Source organism: Aulonocara stuartgranti (genome assembly GCF_965226115.1).
Source record: "Aulonocara stuartgranti genome assembly, chromosome: 13".
Lineage (NCBI taxonomy): Eukaryota > Metazoa > Chordata > Actinopteri > Cichliformes > Cichlidae > Aulonocara > Aulonocara stuartgranti.
Window position 1 is genome coordinate 17,212,302 of NC_138949.1, and position 20,630 is coordinate 17,232,931.

General features: G+C 42.9%; 1 protein-coding gene across 1 annotated transcript; it reads left to right on the top strand.

Moving 5' to 3' along the window:
* Positions 1-933: 933 nt before the first annotated feature.
* Positions 934-13,739, top strand: trim8a (tripartite motif containing 8a). The gene is made up of 7 exons (XM_082557693.1): positions 934-1,433; positions 1,972-2,560; positions 7,492-7,587; positions 7,925-8,158; positions 8,394-8,425; positions 12,236-12,351; positions 12,458-13,739. The coding sequence occupies exons 2-7, from the start codon at positions 1,991-1,993 to the stop codon at positions 13,096-13,098; spliced, it is 1,689 nt and encodes a 562-aa protein (XP_082413819.1). The 5' UTR covers positions 934-1,433; positions 1,972-1,990; the 3' UTR covers positions 13,099-13,739.
* The last annotated feature ends 6,891 nt before the right edge of the window (positions 13,740-20,630 follow it).

Consider the following 20,630-nt stretch of genomic DNA (forward strand, 5'->3'; position numbering starts at 1 on the left):
TATAATTTTTTTCTATTTTATTGTGATTTCCTGTAACGTGCAAAACAACAGTATTACACTTTTTCTGAAAGTAATTAAGTAAATTTATTATTTATGGCTATGTCTAGGTTTCGATTTTCAAACTTTCAGACTCCCAGAAGAGTAAAAAGCTCTGGTGGTCTACTTCAGGTGTGTCAAACGTGGATTGGTGGCACGGTGGTTAGCACTGTTGCCTAATTGGACAGACTGGACTCTTTGGAGTTCTGATCTGGCCCCTGAGTTCAATTCTTTCTGTGTGGAGTTTGCATGTTCTCCCTGTGTTTGCGTGGGTTCTCTCCGGGTACTCCGGCTTCCTCCCACCGTCCAAAGACATGCAGCTTGTGGGGATAGGTTAATTGGATAATCCAAATTGCCACTAGGTGTGAATGTGCGAGTGAATGTGAGTGTGAATGATTGTCTGTCCCTGTGTGTTGGCCCTGCGACAGACTGGCGACCTGTCCAGGGTGTACCCCGCCTTTCGCCCTATGACAGCTGGGATAGGCTCCAGCGCCCCCCGCGACCCTGAAAAGGATAAGCGGAAGCGAATGGATGGATGGATGGATAGTCGGGCTGGGATTCTTACTTCCAAATAAGCTTTACAGTCTGATGTTATTAAAATATACTTTTAAATAGATTGTTAATATTTGTGCAAACTCTTCTTAAGAAGTCTAATCTTATTAGTCAACCTAGGGCTGCCTCTGGCCCCCACGCTCACTTCATATTACACTTTTACAGGATGTCTGCGTCACTGCATAGTTTTAACACTCATCACTGTACATTTCACAACGCTATGTAAGAAAAAAAAAAGACTAAAATTTATTTATTTATTTATTTTTTACCTAAAAAGAGTGACTAATTTGAAATCTACTCCACATTACCTTCCCATGTTTTCCACTCTTTTCCTCCCCACATGCACCAACCCTGTCACGGGCCCCTGGGGCTGGGGGTGTCGGGCTCTGCTTTGTCCCAGCCAGAGACTCTTCTTCTGCTTCAAAGCATGAAGAGCCACACAAACGCCTCCTGGTCTTTTACAGTCTGTCCGGTAGAGTTTGCTGTGGCCGTTCATTCGCCTTCCTCCTACCGGCTCCTCCCCGCCTGTGTATCAACTCCGTGACGGGTCACGTTATTGGAGGTCGGCAGTCGGTCGGTGTGGAAGCACTGCACTCTCTTCCGACGAGTGACTATCCTGCCTGTACTTACCATAAAATATTACTCAGAAGAGTTGACGGGAAAGCGAAACCAGACGAGAAAACCAGAGGGGGACTCTTATAAAATCCCGGCTTTGAGCGCTGCGACCGACAGAAGGCTGTAATCTGAAGCAAGAGGAGCGAGGATCTCACCGCGGACTGGATGACAAGCTCCACGGTATTATAGGTGCACCGGAGTCTGCCGACGACATGGAAGAGAAATAGTTGGTAACGTTACGCCTTTTCTTTTAAGAATACATCTGTTATGTTTCTGTGGGTTGCTGTGAGAAAAGCCGAGGAGTGCCTTCGCGTAATAAAATGTCAGTGTAACAGTTTATTTGACAAGAGTCACATTTGTTGTTCAGTGTCAAGTTCCCACTCGCTCTCAAAACGCCACAGCTTGTGTCGTCCTGTTCCCCAGCGAAGCCAAACATTACCCTGAAATATGAAGAAATGTAATTTATATATATTTATATATATTTGGTGTTGGGTTTCAGTGTAATGGCACTCTTTTGCTCTGAAAAGCAGGTTGTTACTACTTACTTTAAGCTTCATTTGTTAATTGCTGTGCCACTGTAATGCACTCCTAATAAGCCTGTAACTCAGTGCCCTGTGTGTTGGTTTGGCCTGTTTCCAATCTGTGCCATTTTAGTTGAATATAAGTGCAGTAAAAATTAAACTGTAATAGGCTCATTTTTTTAAAAAGCAGTGGTTCATTTAAACCAGTTCTTAAGCCTTTCCTTTGTTTTGTTTTGTTTTTCATCAGTTTGGATTCAGCCGAGGTCATGGATGCAAGCTGGAAAAACTGCTTCGAAGAGGAACTTCTGTGTCCCATTTGCCTGAATGTTTTCGACGAGCCCATCCAGCTGCCGTGCAAGCACAACTTCTGCAAGGGTTGCATCTCTGAGGCTTGGGCCAAAGACACCGCCGCGGTCCGCTGTCCAGAGTGCAACCATGACTACGACCAGAAGCCCACACTGGAGAAGAACTTCAAGCTCGCCAACATAGTGAAGCGCTTCAATGCTTTGAACACTGAGAAAGCCCCCCCTGTGCTGCACTGTGTCCTCTGCAGACGAGGGCCCCCGCTGCCCGTGCGGAAAGTCTGTCTGCGTTGTAAGGAGCCCTGCTGCCAAACTCATATCCAGACGCACCTACAGCAGCCGTGTGCGGCGCCGGGACACCTGTTAGTCGATGCTGAGGAGCTGAGCGCTTGGACCTGTCCCAGTCACGAGGAGTACAGGCTGCTCCACTGTGAGGAAGAGCAGGTGGCTCTGTGTCCGTTCTGCTGCATCTCTCACTGCACTAACCAAAGACACACAGTCTGCGATGTTGATACGCAACGCATACAAATGCAGGTACAAATGCGCACACACACACACATACACACACACTCTCCTACAGGGCAATGAAAAGATTTCATTTGGTGCACACAATTCATGGGTAATTCTTTCAGTTCGCTAGTCTATAAAGGCCTTCTCTCTTTCCCTCCTCTTTAATCTGATGTAAAAGGACTGGACAGGTGAAAGCCACCCCTCTGGGTACATGGATAGCACACAAACACACATATATAGGCATACTTCACACACACACACACACGCTGCTTTTAACCTTGATCATACCACCCACTCTTTACCGCCACGCCTTCCCATTAGCAGCGCTGTGCCCTTCGGATAAGTGCTGTGATGCAATCTGCATCCACCGGAAACGATGACCTATGTGCGGTGAGGGGCGGAAACGCGTGTAGTTTGTTTATGTTAGCTGATCAGTTTCAGGGTTCCAGGGTTGGAATGCTATTTTAGGCACATTTAGCAGGGAGGAAGAGGTGGAAATGAATTGAGAGTAAGAGCAAAATAGATCCTAATCTGGTTACGAATTGGCAACAATTAAATAATGAGCGTGTCTTGGCAGCCTTGACCTCAGGATGCGTAAAGAAACGAGGGCCAGCATGCCATGGCTGCCACCGCCATGTGGGGTTTTCCTCACTTTATTTCTGTTTCTTTGCTTTTCTCAAGACTAACGCAAGTAGCAAGGTGTAAAAACAGCCACCCACACCTTAAACACATTCCTTCCCTTCTCCTCCCTATCTATGGACGCAATCAGAAGCAGATTTGTTTTACAGTTTGCCCTCTCGTCGTCTTTTTGATACTATTTAGTGAAGGCATTATTCCACTTGGGGAAAGTTACACATATTTCTTTCCAGGGTAAGTTCTAAATCAGTTGACCCTGGTTCAGAGCTATTATTGGGACAAAAGATGTCTGTTCAGCCCTTTCCACAGCTGCTCTCTGTGCACACTCATATGCACACACCCAGCCATCTTTCTGTTCTTTCACAACTGTATTTTCACAGAGCATATTGCACTGTGGAGTCACACTGTCCATCCCTGGACCTTCAGGCATATAATACACAGTGATTTATTGAGAAAAAAAAGTGTTAATAGCAAAAACTGTTGTGCTCCTTGTGTGCTGGGTCATTTGTTAAAGTAATACGAGACCACAGTGTCTTCTCGTCATTATTTGCTGAGAGGTCGTTCTCCTTCGCAGAGCTGTGGTCTATTTTGGTCTTAAATTCCCCGGGCAGCACTCTTGTTGCTTTTGGGATAAACAAAGACACAAAACCGACGTAGCAATGTTTGTATCTTTTAGTTATCTTTGGCTCTCAAAGGAGACTTTTACATTAACCTTTTGCAGACATGCTGGTAATTTCGAGATGAGAAAAGAAGCGTAATATAATAGTAATGTTCTCCCTGGGACAAGCGGAGGAGGAGCCCTCCCACACAACCTCACCTTGGCTTTCTCAGGCACCTCAGCAGGAAACCGTCGCTCATGGAAGCTCTGCTGTTTGAAGCTTCGTGTATCTGGGCTGGAGTGAGTCAGATACCCAGAATACTGAGGGCAGGCCACTGACATCAGAAGTAGGGAATAGTTGTCAGTTGATTGTGAAAGAGGCTCTCTGTTCATTGAGCCTGAGGCTCCTCATTTAAACATGAGCTTCCTGGCAACCTGTGGGTGTCTGGATGCCTAAATAGGACAGTGGGGAAAGTGATCATTGGCGGGCTTAAGCTTGATAAAGGTAGGCTTTCATGCTGCTACACTGCCCCAGCCCCTCTGTGCTATTTCAAACACACAAGACAAAAAAAAGGAATTGGAGGAAACACGACAAAAAGAGGAAGACAGAGTTGCTGAGCAGAAGCATCAAGACACAGAAAAGCTGCTGCTATAATGTGAAGCCAGCTCACATAAAGCAGCTCACGCACCATTTACGATACTAATAACCCAACAAAGTGCTCTTTCCTGTTTTGTCAATGCAGCATTCACACTGAGCTCGTGTGCGCCGTGTTACCAAAGTGATGAATAATACCAGTGCACCGTCTTAAGTTCAAAGGCACTGAGGAGGCAGGACATGAAAAAGTGAAGGAAAGAAGAAACACAGGCAGCCAACTGACACAAGTCCACCAGTTTGCAGGGTAGTGTCAGCTGTTACGGTTACTATCAGGTTGTTTGAAGAGGAGTGTTTAACTAAACTGCCTCTTGTGTAAGCAAGATGTGGTGTTGAGATGGAGTACAGGTGTAGGATGTGTTACAACTGTGCGAAACAGGATTAAAGACTACGCTGCTGATTTTCAACGTAAAGCCCTGCCAATTACACGAGAAGTGTTCGCGCTCAGTGCTAGCTGCATCTGAGAAAAACACTCAAAACAACATTTCATTAGTGAACATGTAAAATCCACTAACTGAACACATCACAGTGTGCTCGTGGTTTCTATATGTGATCTCATTGTTGGTGCACAAAGCAGAACTTCATATGTTATGGTGAAACCACCAAAAGCTTTAGATAACGACTCTGACAAGTCATTTGGAACATGAACCAACACGAGGCATTAATAATGCTTAAACTGTAAAGTCCTTAATAGAAATGTGCCTCAACTTTAATTGGGAGAATTAAGAAGAATAGTCTTCGAGGTGTGTGGTACAGGGCTTGCTGCAGCCCTTGCTGAACTTATTGTTGTTCTTTCCATGAATGATATGAAAACCTCTGCAAGTGCAGCTGTTAATTACATTCACCCGCATGGCTGTATGATATAGGGCTTACTTCAACAGTTCACTTTATTTCTGCACACACACTCTATAGGTGTCAGTATAACAGCCCATTAAGCTGTACTCATAAAAATGTATTCTTGATTTCACTTGTGGGACCAATTTTTTAAAAACATAGTCAGCACTGCAGGGTGATGCAGCAGTTAATTCACGAACGAAATGCAGTGTCTTTCCTTCTCAGCACTTAAAGCTTCCCTCATCGATAGTTTTATAGCTACCGTGGATCAGAAACTGTGTAATGTTAGAGATGTCGCTGATAGAAATGACTCCGAAGCTCAAGTGTCAGTGGCAGTTCCCTCAGTTCAGCTGAGCTTTTGAGCATCTTTCAGTTAATTGATCCGGTTTTACTTATTTGGGTCACTCCCATCCACTACTTTTCCAGCTGTAGGAGACAGCTGTAGACAGCTTTGAGAAACCAGCTGTCCACTGCCTGCTCAGCATCAAATAGCAGAGTATCTCAGTCACATTAAAGTTTACAAATGTAGAGACTAGCTAACAGTAACAAGCAGTTAGAAGACAAATAGGGGTTGGAGTACACTAAAAACAGAGCAAAATTGGTGGCTAGTAATATTTTTAAACCTTTATTTAACCAAGAATGAAGTCTCGAGAGTTAGCATGTTTTGGAAGAGTGTCCTGGGCCAGTATAGGCGGCGTTAACTTCGGGTGCAGAGCTAAAGCTCCCAGAGAAAAGCTGCACAAGCACAGGAAGAGCATGTAAACTCCACACACAAGGGCCCTGCCCCAGGTTCAAATCCAGAACCCTCTTGGTTTGAGGCACTAGTGCTAACCACCAGACTACTACGCTGTCCCAAAATGAGTGCCTGGATAGAAATTTTGTCAGTTTTTGTGGCCAGCCTTAAAATATGCTGAAGCAGTAGAAATACCACTTTTGGGTCTTTCCCATGTCAGTGCATTTACTCTCAGCTGCCCAAAATACATGTCATATAATCCACTCTGCTTCCTTTGAGTGTTAGGGGAGATAAACGTATTCCTGCTGTTTCCTAGGTGGACAAATCAGTAGTCTTCTTCACTCAAAAGAACTGTTCTGATAACAAGCATAAGTGAGTTATTATGGTACATTTGGCTACTATTTTATGCCATTTAGAGTCTTTCTTTGTTATTTTGTTGAAACTATATACACTGTTGAAAGTGTTCACTGTGGTAAACTATAGTGGCCAGCCTGTGGATGTCCATTAGACAGCACAACGTGAGTGTTGCAAGCAGCTGAAGAGGCCTGTTGCTGTGATACCACAATGTGACTACCCTGAGACTCACTCACTCGAGACCACAGGAATGTCCTCATTCTCCCTATCTCTCTCTCTTTTGGGCGAAACTTTTTTTTCTCCTTTTTCTTTTGGTTTCGCTCTCTTTTTGTATGTCTTTCTCACTCTCTTTCTATCCGTTCTTGGCATGTGCAAGCATCGCCTTTCCTCTCGTCCCCTTTCTCGGGTGCATGCTCATTGGGAGGGAGGGAGGAGACCTCGGCGCTGTGCACACAGACATGACAATCTGTCACTGACACACAGGCCAATGCAAACAATGGGAGCAATGCATGTGGCAAAATGAGAAAGTGCGGGGGGGGGGGGGGGGGGGGGGTAGTGAGGCACCCCCGCTCCCTACATACACATGAGATTTCACATATGACTACATACACAAGACTTTGTTGCCATGACAGCAGGTTTTCTCTTATTTGGGTACGCGGCCTTTCCAATGCAGAAACAGTTCATTAAAAAGTCTACCTGCCCTCCCCTGTTTCTAGTTAGTTGTCAGTCTGTGACAGCAGATTGATTCCCAGCCTCTGCAGTAAATGGGGAAGGATTATGTTCAGTGGATTTTTTTTAACTGGCTCTTGGCTCTTGTGTACCCACAGAGGAAGTAAGCTTGTCCCAACAATGGAGCTCATTTGACACAGCAGGGTCAGCGTCAAACTTTGGAGCAGTCAGAGAATGATTTGTGCAGCCATGTTTGCCTTTGCTCTCCGAATGCCTAAATGCATGTTCATGTCGCTGGCAGCTGACTGTGGAGAAAGTTGTCTCGATGCCTCGTGAAAAGCAGCTAGGTATGCTGCGGTCACAGCCGAGGCTCAAGTTTTTCAGAGTTTCTAAATGTATGGGTATCTTTGTTTTTAATTTTCAGGGCATCTTGTTGTGGTTCGCCTATCTAATCCATCCTATCTGTCATTCCTCCACAGGCCATGCTAATGAGGCAGCAAGACAGACTGGAAGGTCGTGTTCAGAACATCGATGAGCACCTCAACAAGCTGGAGTCAGACAAGACACTGATGAAGGTGCATTTTCAATTCCGAATGTTATGTGAATGTTATCAGCATGGGGGTTTGTGCTATAATTTTGTCTGCTGTAATGAAATTACTCTACCGTTTCTCACTCTTGGGAAATCAAAGGTAAATGTAACTTTAACTATGACTGGCAGGTGCAGCAAAGTGAAAATGGATTTAACAAACGACTTTCCCACTTTCATATTGAACAAGAACAGCATAGATTCCATAAAATTGTGTGTCTGTTAATAAAAATTGTAGTATCTGTTTGTTAACATCAGTACTTTTAGTCATTTAAAAATGCATTTCTGCGTGTAAACGTGCATACTTGTGTATCCTGTGACCACAGGATGCAGTGTCTGAACTGAAAGAGCGTGCAAGAGCCCAGTATCAGCGGATGCATGCGCTGCTAGAAGCAAACCAGGCTGAAACCATGCAGATGCTGGAGAGCACCTACAACTCGTACGTGAGGAAGAACTCCCAGCAGGTGCTGCAGCTCAACGAGAGGCGCCACGAAGCAGAAAAACTCCTGAGCTCAGTGCAAACATTCTTCCAAAAAGCAGGCAGTTTGAATTTCATGAAGGTACAACAAATCTGCAAATTGTTTTTTCTATTTATCGAACATGAACCTTTATCTCTATGACCCCTTTTCACAGTTCTTGCATCTGCATCAGACAGTGATACTTTTGAGGGATATAAAATGATGTTGTGATATGAAAGCATGCGCAGTAAACCCTGATGCATCTTATAATAACTGTTAGTGAGACATTTGAAGGTGTGTGGGAATGACCCGTGAAACTTTTGTTTTTTCATTTCAGAATACAAAACCTTATCAGCTCCTCATGGACAGGTAAGAAGTTATTCTAAGATATTCATTTCTTTGGACTAACTCAGTGATGTTTTCATGCAAGCTTTTTAGTGCACTGATCATCATCTTTATTCATTGTGAGAAAAACAGCCAAACTATCAAATATGTCCTTGTACAACATTCAACTGTTGCGTTGTTTTCAGTGGAATTAGCTAAATGTAGCTTTAGCGGGTGTACTGGTAATAAAAGCAGGCAAAAAACAACAACAACTCCAACAGAGGTCAAGCAAGCGAAATATAAGCAAAGGTCAGAGAAAACAGCAGTAGAACAGATAAACCCATGTGTTTCCCCTATGATGTATAAATGGAAAATACTCTGTGATGAATTATTTCAAAAACCTGATCATAAGCAGGAGGGGTTGTCTCCTTGCCACATGTTATTTGCTTGTTTAATGGTGGGACTGGGTGAGCCTCACAGTTTTCTAACATGCTGCAGTGATTTTAACTATTCATTTGTCACTCCTGGCCTCAACAACTTTTTTTTAGCACTATGCATAGTGTTTTTAGCAAGTTAAACTTTGACCCTGCACACTACAGCCAATGGATCTACAGTCCCCTGGACAGCATGATTTTGGTGTGGATGTCCAGTCTGAGGTGGATGGGTTCACCTCAGACGTTCACTTGGCTGCAAAGTTTTTCCCGATAGTCTTCTTTCTGCCATATGGTGACATTTATCTTTGGCTGTCGGGGACTTTCAGTATATAGTCTTATTCACAACAATTTAGGCCTCATCTTACATCTTCCTAATATGCTAATATTAGCCTAACCATAGCGCTGTAGCTAGCTACCTCATGGCTAGCTACAGGTAGCAGGTAGGGTTGCCAACCGTCCCTTAAAATACGGAATCGTCCCGTATTTCGAAACAAAAGTACACGTCCCGTATTGAGCTAATAAGGGACGCACTTTGTCCCGTAATACAGTGAGAATCAAAAGTAGTCTATAAATGTTTATGGAATTAACGCTTTGTTGGAAAACATAATTCCCAGCCCCTCTCCTGCTTTGTGACCAATGAGCTGACAGCACACTTATGACAATTCGAGTATGACAATTCAGATTACCGCTCATCTCATTGGTCGAGGAAAGGTCGCTTGCGGAGAAAATACCGGAAGACAACAGATGACCACAACAAGAAGCATGGCCAACAGGGGAACAAACGCCGACTCTGCGGTGCAAGTCTCGGATGACAGTACACCTAAAGCTGGGCAAACACTGTGCGATTTTTTTTCAGTCACGTTATTCATCTCCTGCTCAAACTGCACGATTGACTCGCAGGGGTTAGAAGTTCGTATGTCACGATGTACTCTCACACTATACGGCCCGATGCTCTGATGCGACCTGAGTGCTCACACTGTGCCTCCATAACATGAAGGTTATAACAGAAAATCTGTCGCTCGCTCTCTCTGTCTTTCACTCACACAGACACACCACTACCATCAACTTTGCTAAATTGCTAATGAAAAACATTGATCAGGCAGCTGTGATTGAGCAGCAATGTAAATCCAACTATTTTCACGGTTGTTGTGGTCGTGATAATTTTGTGATGCCACATCGAAAAGGCTCGGATGAGCTTTCCAAAGTTCTACAAGTTGTGCCTCCATCGCTTGTGTCCAGATCACACGCTGCACAGCCGTGCTGCGCCGTCTTTTTCACCAACGTTTACGTTTGCGCGCGAGCAGTGTGAGCGGCTGTGGTGAGAACCTCACGAGCGATTGATGATCGGGAGCTGGTCGTGAGGTGTTAATCACTTCTCGTTACCCCACGTATACTACACGACGCACGATGAAGGCCAAAATCGGTCCGATCACTCAAAAATCGGCTCAAAATGGGCCAAAAATCGCACAGTGTGAGCCCAGCATTAGAGCAGCAATGTTTGTTCCCCTCAGAGAAAGGGAAGAATGGGAAAAGGAAAACACCTGGCTGGAAAACGTTAATATGGGCATGTGCAGTGAATATCAGCGCTATGTGGCCAGAAGTGTGATAATATAATTTATTTTGTGTAATAAACAACTGCAAGGATAGATGATTACAACAAATTGATGACTAATACATAAAAGTAATACATAGATGAATAATGATGATGAGTTATGATGCGTAATCATGGGAACAAGCGGGTTTACAAACAGGAGCAGCTGATTAGCATTAGAAAAGCTGAAATAATACCTCAACTGAAGCCAATTGTACTAAATGCACTAAATGTGCACTGTTACAAGAATATTTTTCTTTCTATTGTTTTCTATTATTTTAAGTTAAGCAGGACAGAGTTCTTTTAAAGAAAGATTTACTTATATTCTCAAAAGTTAAGCATGACAGGCTTCTGTTTAAGAAAGAGACCTGTTTTATGTGTTAATGTTGTCATTTTGAGCTAAAAATAAATGGCTAAATGATCATTTGTTTCACATGTGTTCATATCACAAAGAATAGAATATGCATCTACTTAAATCAACTTCAAGTCAAATGGTTAAAAAAATAATTTCACACACAAAAAAAGAGCTAGAAAATTCACCACACTGGGAAGGGTGAAGACAACTGGGTCGCCCGGCCCTGGCCACGAGGTGTCCCTTATTTATTTTTCAGGGAGTTGGCAACCCTAGTAGCAGGTCAATTGATGGTTTATTCATGTATAGGTTTATTTATGTAAATCACAACAACAGTTGTCTCAAGAAAGTATTCAACAATGAAGGAACCCCCTATTAGTAAGCACTTTGCAACAGTAAGAAGGAAAAACTTCCTTTTAACAGGAAGAAACTTTAGGCAGAACCAGGCTAAGGGAGGGGCAGCCATCTGCTACAAGTGGTTACGACTAAACATTCAAACATCCATTATTAAGTTTGCAGTTTGTATTATGTCAAGAGGTATAGCATGGCTGTACTTTTTTTTTCGTACTTCAGTAAAAACATGTTATCTCATTTGTAGGTGTCAGCTAGTTCACATCTAAAGCTGCATCTACACAGGAAGTGATTAGCACTTAAAGCTGATGGTTGATTGCTAGCAGACATGCCAGGTTCCGGTTGCATAGCTAACCGACCGATGTATTTACTGAGCTCTTACATGTCAATAACCACCATTCTGTGCAGTAATTGGTAGTGACCTCCCCTCAAAGTAGAAAATTGTTTTATCTTGACTTCACATCACCAGTGGTTAGTCAGGTGAAGTTGACAAACTTTCTAAGGTCTGTGCTCAACATGTCGATTCGCAAATCTTGTGTTGAGGCAGATTAGCTTCTAACTCTGCTAGACCTTATTACTGGGAGAAAAGTCACACTAGTCATTTTATTGTTGAAAGAAGTTGGACTATTTTTAACTTAAGCATTTCAACATGTTATCGTTAGGGGTGAGTCGGTGCTTGTTTGCTTTTGGGAACTGATGGAGCATTTAGACTTGAAAGTCACTGGTTTTCAGACTCAACAAGGGGATATTTCCAAAAAGTTCTTACAATGGCCACTTCAAACTGGGTTTTAAAATGCCCAACCTTTGGCACCAGAACTTTTACAGTCTGTTGTAAAAACAGGTTTGTCTGTTTAGCCAATTTTGTAGCTGTATCAGTTTTAATAATGATTAAACTGGTGCAATGATTACAGTCAAACTTTGCATCCTATTTAATCATGCAGTGAGCTACCAATGGAAATAACCAAGCTAGCTAAGGTAGTGTTGATAACTTCGCAGCACTATCATCTTGTCCAAATTTAATCACAGCCAACTTTAAAAAAGAATATTTATATTTTTTAAATCTCAAAGTGCAGAGTGTCTCTAACAATTCGATACTAATGATTTTACTGTTGTGTTTCTTTTTACAGGTCAAACTCACATCTGAATAGCATTATCCCTCCAGTCAGAGTGGGCCAGCTCCACTCTCATCATTTGCTGTCCGACCTGTCAACAAAAGAGAAGAACTTGCGAAAAATGCTGGAGGGTAGGATTAAATTACAGAAAAATAACTATAGATGAGTTTTTCAGAGATGTATTATCATTAGAATTAGCACTCATCTCTCTGTCCTACCTCTACTTGTCATTCTCAGAACCGTTCAATGAGTCGCCTCTTCTGGAGATTGTGCAGTCTCACAGCAGCTCTGCTAGCTCCCAGTTGGGGACTAGTTCAGGAATACAGAAGAGGAAATACAGCATGGCGTTCCTGGAGGCTAACCCAGAAAACTCCCAGAATCCTCCACCTTTGCTCTACAGCAGCAAAAAACCCTTCCTGGCCAACCAAGGTCACCGGGCATCATCTGTATATGCCTCTGAAGTCCTCTCACAGAATCCTCACACTGGCCCTGGTCATAGTCGGCTCCTAGATACTTCAGCCCATCACATGGTGGGTCTAGGGTCCAGCTCTAGCCACCACTCAGGAACCATATTCCCATCCTCCCACTTCTCAAGTGTTGGTGCCTCACAACAAGCCGTGTACGAAGGGAGGAAAGTACTGATGTGTACTTGCTGCTCCAGGGCCCCTGCTGCTTGCGCCCGGCCTCCGTACCCAGCGTCGGACACCTTCCCCTCTGTGACCTCTCAGGAGTTTGCCCCACATGCCCCTCTACCTGCAAGTCAGCCACTGCAGCATTTTCCCATGAGGGGACTGATGGAAACATCGCAGACAGCCAGACATGCTGAATTCTATGGGCTGTACGGCCAGTCTTCAACCAAGCATTACGGGACCAAATAATAAACCCAAATCAGCATCCGTTCTGTTTTATTAGATCACGTTTGGCATCAAGAAGTTCCATGTTTGCTTTTTTTTTTCTCCTTTCCATTTTGATTCAGAGACGCAACCCCAGATTATATCTCCACACACCTTTATGACAATCACTCTTGACATTTATTTGAAACCATTTGGGGAGAACATGCCCTGTTAACTTGGGTAGCTCTGTTTACTCCCCGAATCACAGTGACAGTACTAATGATCTAATTTGAAAGCATTATTTATTGTCTGTTTCAGTTCGACTGGAAGTGCTAATGTGAATAATGTAGTCTTAAATCCATTCAAACTTAAGAAATGACATATTCTTCAGGGGTCCTGGCATGGGACTCCAGAGACTCCAGTGCCTAAAGAGACTGTTAACACACTTGTATTGTACTTGCAATTTCCTAACTCTTGATTAATTCCTGTTTGCAGCTGAAAGCATGCAGGGAGCCTCTCCATGCACTCCAAAGTCCATGTGGCTTTAGAAAAAAACAACAAAAAAAAAAACACTGGACTGCAAATGTTTTGTTTTTTTCCAGATTCAGGTTTTTCCATTAGTTTTTTTTTTTTATAGAAGATTATGAATAAACCAAAATCTTTTGAATAAATAAAAAAGCATATTACATGACCTTTCATTGTATTTTGAGCACTGGTTTTCAAAAGTAATCCGCTGGGTATGCTAGTGTGTACTTTAAATCAGGTGACGCGCTGGTTATTTTAAACGCCGTGTCTGATTATAGTTTGAGGTCTATTTGTCCTAAGAAGCAAATTGTGCGATTTGTTTGGGTAAAGAGCTTTTCCAGGGTGACTCACTGAGTTACACATGAAAACAAAAAATAAAGAGAAGGTGTTACAGTGGTACATCCGACCCTGCTGCTGACCAGCAAAGCTTGTAAAACAGAGAGAGGGAAAAAAAGACACTGAAAGGCGGAGGAGGTTACAGAGCGGCCCACAGCAGGCCCATTATCTGCCAATTTAGGACAGTTCACTTCCTTGTCAGCATCCTGGTCTCTGGCAAAAATCTCTGTGTCATCCCTCTTTGTCTTGTTATTGGAGCTGGTTGTCAAGTTAGGTCAGAGAACAGGAATAACCAATGAGCAGCACCTTCCCTCTCCTCTCTCCCTTCCTCTATCATTTTCCAGAGCTCGATGCAGAGGAGGAGAGGAGGGTTAGAGCGGAGGATGATATAAGCGCAGAGTTTTAATGAGGATCTACTTATCTGTCACTCATACTCCTTTCATTGTTCCCCTCCCCCATTTAGCGAGATAGCAGGAGCGAGCTTGGGATGGTGGGGGCAGCAAAGTCAGGGTCGAGGGGGGAGTAGCAATGGTAAGGCACATCACTTATTTATAGGTTATAAAACCTTGCTCCCTCCTATATGGTCCAGTCTGCTTTTAGTTTTTTTAGTTGTTGTTTTTTTGTCTTCTTTGAAATCTGTTTCACTTCCATGATAACTCGGCCTCCCTTTAGCAGCAAATGCACGAGGGAGAGGAGTGAGAGGAGCTGAGGTTTAGTTACAGTGTGGCAATCTGACAATGTGCGTATGTGTGTGTTTGTGTGTAAGCCAATTAGCATTCCCCTTGTTCACTGTCCCTTCTCGCTCTGTGTGTGTGTGTGTTATTAATAAAACATAGAGCAGATGTTCCAAAGGAGCATTTTATCCATATGATCATTTTTATTTATAGAGCCCTATTAAATCAACGATCCATTCTATAGAGCGGGGTTTGCATGTGCTGTTTTTCTTTTTTTGTTAGGTCTCATAAAAGAATTGGAAATTTTGTTGAATCGTTCTCTCGTGCATTGTGTTGCCCTGTCCTAACTACAGGCACAAACACGGGGCTGGACGAAAAGCCTCTATGGTATGCTTGTTCTTGGTTTGCGTTGCCTTGTGTGCGGGCTCTGTGCAGACGAGTTGAATCCTGTTTTATAAGTGAATGTGTGCTCAGGTGTCGCCACACAATCAGGCGGTTAGTGCGTTGCATCGTATATGTGCATAATTAGGCTTGTGTGAGAGCTCCGCGAGGTCACGTATAGGGTAAAGGCTGATGCGCTGACAGCTGTGCTCTGTTGTGGCAGGTGTGTCGGGGCTGTATATGTATGAGAACAACACGCCCGTGCCTGCAGCAGGACATGAGCCTGCAGTACGTGTGCTCAGTGTGCAGGAAACTGTGCAGCTGTTGTTTGTATGCTTTTGCCAGTGACTAGAGATATTGGAGTCAAGGTAGGAACTGTTTCTCTCTTTTTCTCCCCTGACATTTATTACTAATTCTGATCTTCAGGGTCTGTTTACCTATGATATGATCTTGATACTCTGACAAATGTTTGCAACCTCTAATGCCAGTAATAACTGCAATATTTGCATCACAGCCCGAGCTGAAAGTGAGACAGTGATTTGGAAAGTATTCAGGCACCCTTTTCTGTGTCAAGCCACACTAAACCACACGTTTCAGAGTGGTTAGTGAATGTATTACTGACTAAAAATCATTCATATAAGTAGTGTTCAGTTCTTTATACTTTTTACTTGTCCTTTGGCAATAATTGGAGCTTCTAGGCTACAATCTTTGCACACCTGGTTTAAGATAGTTTATTTTATTCTCTGTGACAGCTCTGTCAAAGTGGATAACAAACGTGTACAAACTGACAAGTTCAGATCTTGCCAAAGATGTTTTAAACGGTTTAATTCTGCTCCACTAGTTACAGTCTGAGACTTGTTTCGAAACCACTTTTCTTTTGGGTGTAATACAGATGTTAGCTTAAGGGATGCCGAAGTGACCTCTGTGATGACGAGTCAAAGAAATCTACAACCTCCCCAGTTTGTCTGGTAAGAGCAAGAGGATTGTGATGACAATAAATCCATGTCAGTAAACATATATCTGTTGATCATTCATTTATTAGAAGGAGGTACTCTTCCATGAATGTGCATACATAACTTAGTGTTTGTGTGTGTGTGTGGTTTCTGACCCACCCAGGACCAGAGAGAGTCTTTGCTGAGCTTCACAGATACTCCCACTGTAATCCAGAAACACCAGTATAACTGTCCCGAGAAAAGGAAATAGCACAGCAGTTCAGTCATCCCCAGAATGGCTGACCTTCCTCCCCTTGGCTTAAGACTTCCTTGTATTCCCAGCATTTTATTATATGTTTGGGGCTATTCCTCATCATCGATTGGGAGCAGTACAGAGAATAGATGGGGGGATGGATGACCTTTTGAACACTGGGTGACTGTTGTCATGAAAGGCGACTCCCACTCTCCCAAAGCCGATGCACTCTGGCGATGGTATCTTGCAAGACCTACATGCATTTAGCCAGAATCCTTTTCCTCATCCTTCCTGTCGGGCTTTCTGACCCCAGCTGCAAAGAAGACCATCCAACAGCAGTGCCTGTGTCCCACAAACACGATTCTACATGTTTGCTGAGTTTTTATTTTCAGACATCCTTTACATGTGATTTGAAACACATGAAGCAGACTGTTATGTGTCTTTTACTCAGAACTGCTCGCGTCTGGTGGCGGTCAAACTTCCTGCAGGTTCTCCGATCTCTACAGAAAACATCTGAAGTCTTCTTGCAATAAATGCTGAATTCTTGGTCACATACCAGACCAATTAAATATTTACTCAGACATCCTACTTAGTCTGGCTGACTCTAAGAAGAGCCCTGGTCATTCCGTTACTTGGGTGTTTCTCCTAATAACCACTCAAACCTTTATAAATGGATTTAGAACCAGCACCTCAATGCAGTTTCCAGTCATAATGGCTGCTATTGTCTTCCTGTGCAGTGTGAATTGTAGAAGCTTTATATACACAGGTGTGTGCCTTTCTAAACTATGGCTAATCAGTTTGCCAGTTTGCCACAGGTGGATTCCAGCAGAGCTCAAGGACAGTTAAAGTAAACAGGATGCACCTGACCACAATTTGGATTCCCACACAAAGGGTGCAATGACGTTCGTAAAGGAGAAAATGTTCTAAAATGATTTTACGTTATGTTCACAGTGAACACAATGGAGTGTGCAACAGCTGAACAGATCTAGTGAATTTTTTCAGCTGGGTACGGTTTGACTTCCTCTGTTACTCAGACCTTTGATTAGTATTATTGACATAGTCAGAAATGCATTTGCGCAGCTTCCAGCTTGTGTAACCGCCCTGCCTGTTCCAGTTCAGCGGTGGATATTAGAGGTGGCTGACATGGATGCATTATGTACTAACTTACAGTATGGCAGAAATGCATTTGTCACACAAAGCTTTAACAGTCCTTCCATTAACACTGACAGGAACATGAACATGCCCAGCTGAATGCATACGGAGCAGCCATTCATCAACCAAGCAGAATTCTAACCTTCATCTGATAAGACCTTTGAAATCTGTGCCAAAACTCTAATCCAGGATAGCAGTGCATACACACACACACACACACACAAGTGCACAAACATCAAAGACAAAAATCTGTAGCCAATGTTTATTGATCTGCAGGTCTATTTTTGCTCGGGGAAATCATTCTAACATAAACCAGCCCTCTGTCAAATTTGAGCTGCAGGGAAACAGGCAACATTCATGCAATGCATGTTAGAGTGAAGCAGTGAAAATAAGCAAAGGAAGATGTATAAATGCAGGTAAGCAGAATCAGTGGATGTGCATATATGTGTGTATATTTGTGTTTTTGGCTGTGTATATATGAAGACATGTGAGATCAGTGCTTTTGAACGTGTCAGAGATCTTTCACGGAGACAAGCTGGATTAATTAGAGACAGTACAAAGTGATGTCAGTCGTTGCCATAGGAACTTTGTGCTACACTAGTGACACACTCAAGTGTCAGAGGTGCAAACTATTAAAGTGTCTTTACTCTTGTACTCTTGGAGTGAACCATTGCGGGGGGGTTAAAGGTTGGTTTGGAAATGATCAAAATAAGAACTGTACTGAAATTTTACTTGAATGAAAACCTTTTTAAAGTCAAACTTGAACATCATTGTTGCAAATGGCAGCATTAAATGTGAGCTTTGTGGATTTCACTTTCAATTTGAGTTTCAGCCAAGTATTTACCAAACAAGCATCAGTTGCACTTTACCGTACATGCTGGTTTCTCAGGAAGACATGCAGTTACCTACTACTTCGTTAGCTATACCTCGCTAGTGACGTCTTGCTCCCCTTTTAATAGAAAACACATATGAAAGGTGCTTATTGGATGGAGATCTGGTTACAGTGGAGGCAATTTTAGTGAACTCACTGTCATGTTCAAGAAGCCACTTGAGATGATTTAAGCTTTGTCACATGGTGTATTACCTAACTGGAAGCAGCCATCAGAAGATCGATACAGTGTGGTCATAAAAGGGTGGATGCACTGGCAGCAGTAATGCTCAGGTCGGCTGTGGTGTTTAAATTAAGCTCAGTTGTGTGCCCAGAAGACATCCATCACACCATTACACCATGAGCCTTAACCACTGAAGGCAGGATGGATCTGTGCTTTCCTGTTGTTTATACCAGATTCTGAACCTATCCTGTGAATATTGCAGCTGAAACCTTGAATCTTGTTCTGCTGCTGCTTCACTGATGTTCATCTGCACAGCATGATTGTAACAAGTGGTTATTTGAATTACAGTTGCCTTCCTATCAACTCAAACCAGTCTGGCCATTCTCCTCTCACCTCTGACATCAACAAGGCACTTCCCCCCAGAGAATCTTACTATATATCCATTTTTATTTGACAGTGAAATATACTTTAGCTATGTTTTATGTTTTAAGCTATGATCTATGCATATATAACACAACATATGATAAATATATTATATATAATACAGAAAAAACAGGAAAACTCATAAATATAAGGAACTTGATACAGTTTCTGATTTAAATATTTATTCATTATTAGTGTTTGTTTTACAGGAGAATATATTTTAGATAGGATTAGGCTACAGATGTTAGTCATTAATGCCATGTTTACATAGTTCTCACTACAGTGGTTTTGGAAAACAAGCCAAACTGTTTAGCCCTCCTTGGCCTGTTGCTTTGTGTCCTGATTCACAACCCCAAAAAATAATTAACATTTTCTGATAGCATATGGTTCAGATTTGGCCTGGGTTATCATCCTAGATGAATGAGCCTTCGTAGGGTTAATAATCGTCCAGTTCATGCAGGATCGTGGATCATTACCAGCACAGCTGAACTTTGACCTCGCCGGTCGATGCATGTCAGACATGGTTTGTCCAGGACCTCCAAGTTCAGCAGGGTCTAGAGCTACGATCCAAACTGCACGTTTGCAGGATATAGTCATATTTTAAAGAGTCCTGTTCTGGCAGTGAAGACTGATGCTATGTTGTGTGATCTCTTCATATGCCATTGGTTCTCAGATGCGTTTTGCATGCCCATCTTCATATGCAGAAAAAAGCTAATAATGCCAAAAGAATTCATGTTAAATTTTAGCGAAGTAAATGTCATCACAATAACATTTTTGTCCTTTTTTCTTTTTAAATTTGCCCTATAAAAATCCTTTTCATTAAACTTAGTCAAATTACATATTTAACCTGCTCAGTCCCAACACGTATCAGTGCCTCTTTCCCCCACCCGTGAGGCCCAGCATCATCCACCAGCAGCTTTCTGTTTCGTTAGCTTTCAATGAGCTAATGAAAGAAATTAGTGACTCAGTATCAGTCATTTCTATGGTGAGCTAAGCTTTGGCAAAGATCAAGCTGGATGCTTTCTCCATTGTACTTCATGGTACTTTCCTCTCACTGGTGACTAACAATGAATAAAATCACAAATCAACCATGTGGCTTACACATTTACCTGGGAGGAGACAGAAAATCCTCTGGATTTACATCAGGAAGAGCATCTGGCATAAAAAAGAAATCTGTCAAACTAAACATGCAGAGCTACTTGGTGTGGCAACACGGGTGTGGTGATCCCTTGTGAAAGTGTTTCAGTGAAAAAAAATGATGATATACTTCCACTGTCCCTCAAATGTCTGTGACGGTAAGGAGGGTTTCAGCAGTAGATTTGGCCTCCCTGTGTTAGTCAGTATATTGTCACAGACCCAAGCGCTGCTCTGGACACAGCTGTAACCTCTACTTGAAAGTGAGCGTTTAATGCCCCACGCAGATGCTGGACCATAAAACCCTGATAAGCAATAAAAGTGCTGCAAAGGTTCACAAAACTCCCACTCAGCACCGACCAGTTGGATGTGGTTTATGAGTCAGAAAATAAGAAGCAGCACCACCTGCTCCGAGTGAAGGTGACATTAACTAGTTGGAAGACTGTTACACGCTGATTTGCTGTGTGACGCATCACCGAGGTTTTTAAACTGTAGTGGTGTGGAATCTGGTGAATCTTCCCAAAAGGTGTGACACATACACTCATCCAAAATCCAGAGCAGGTAATGTAACGTCATGTGGGGTTAGTGCATGTGTTGTTTTTTCCCCTCACGGACTAGAGAAAAAGATGGCTTTACTGGTCTGCAGGTAGCAGAAAGCTGCCGTCAAGGGGTCAGGTGCCCATTTCTCAAGTCACCGTAGTGGCAGCATAGCTTG

Bases quoted from the DNA above. Each gene is read 5' to 3' on its own strand.
- trim8a (XM_082557693.1), top strand. From the start codon at position 1,991: ATGGATGCAAGCTGGAAAAACTGCTTCGAAGAGGAACTTCTGTGTCCC. The intron at 8,159-8,393 runs GTACAACAAATC...TTTTCATTTCAG, and splicing joins GCAGTTTGAATTTCATGAAG to AATACAAAACCTTATCAGCT. The intron at 12,352-12,457 runs GTAGGATTAAAT...TGTCATTCTCAG, and splicing joins CTTGCGAAAAATGCTGGAGG to AACCGTTCAATGAGTCGCCT.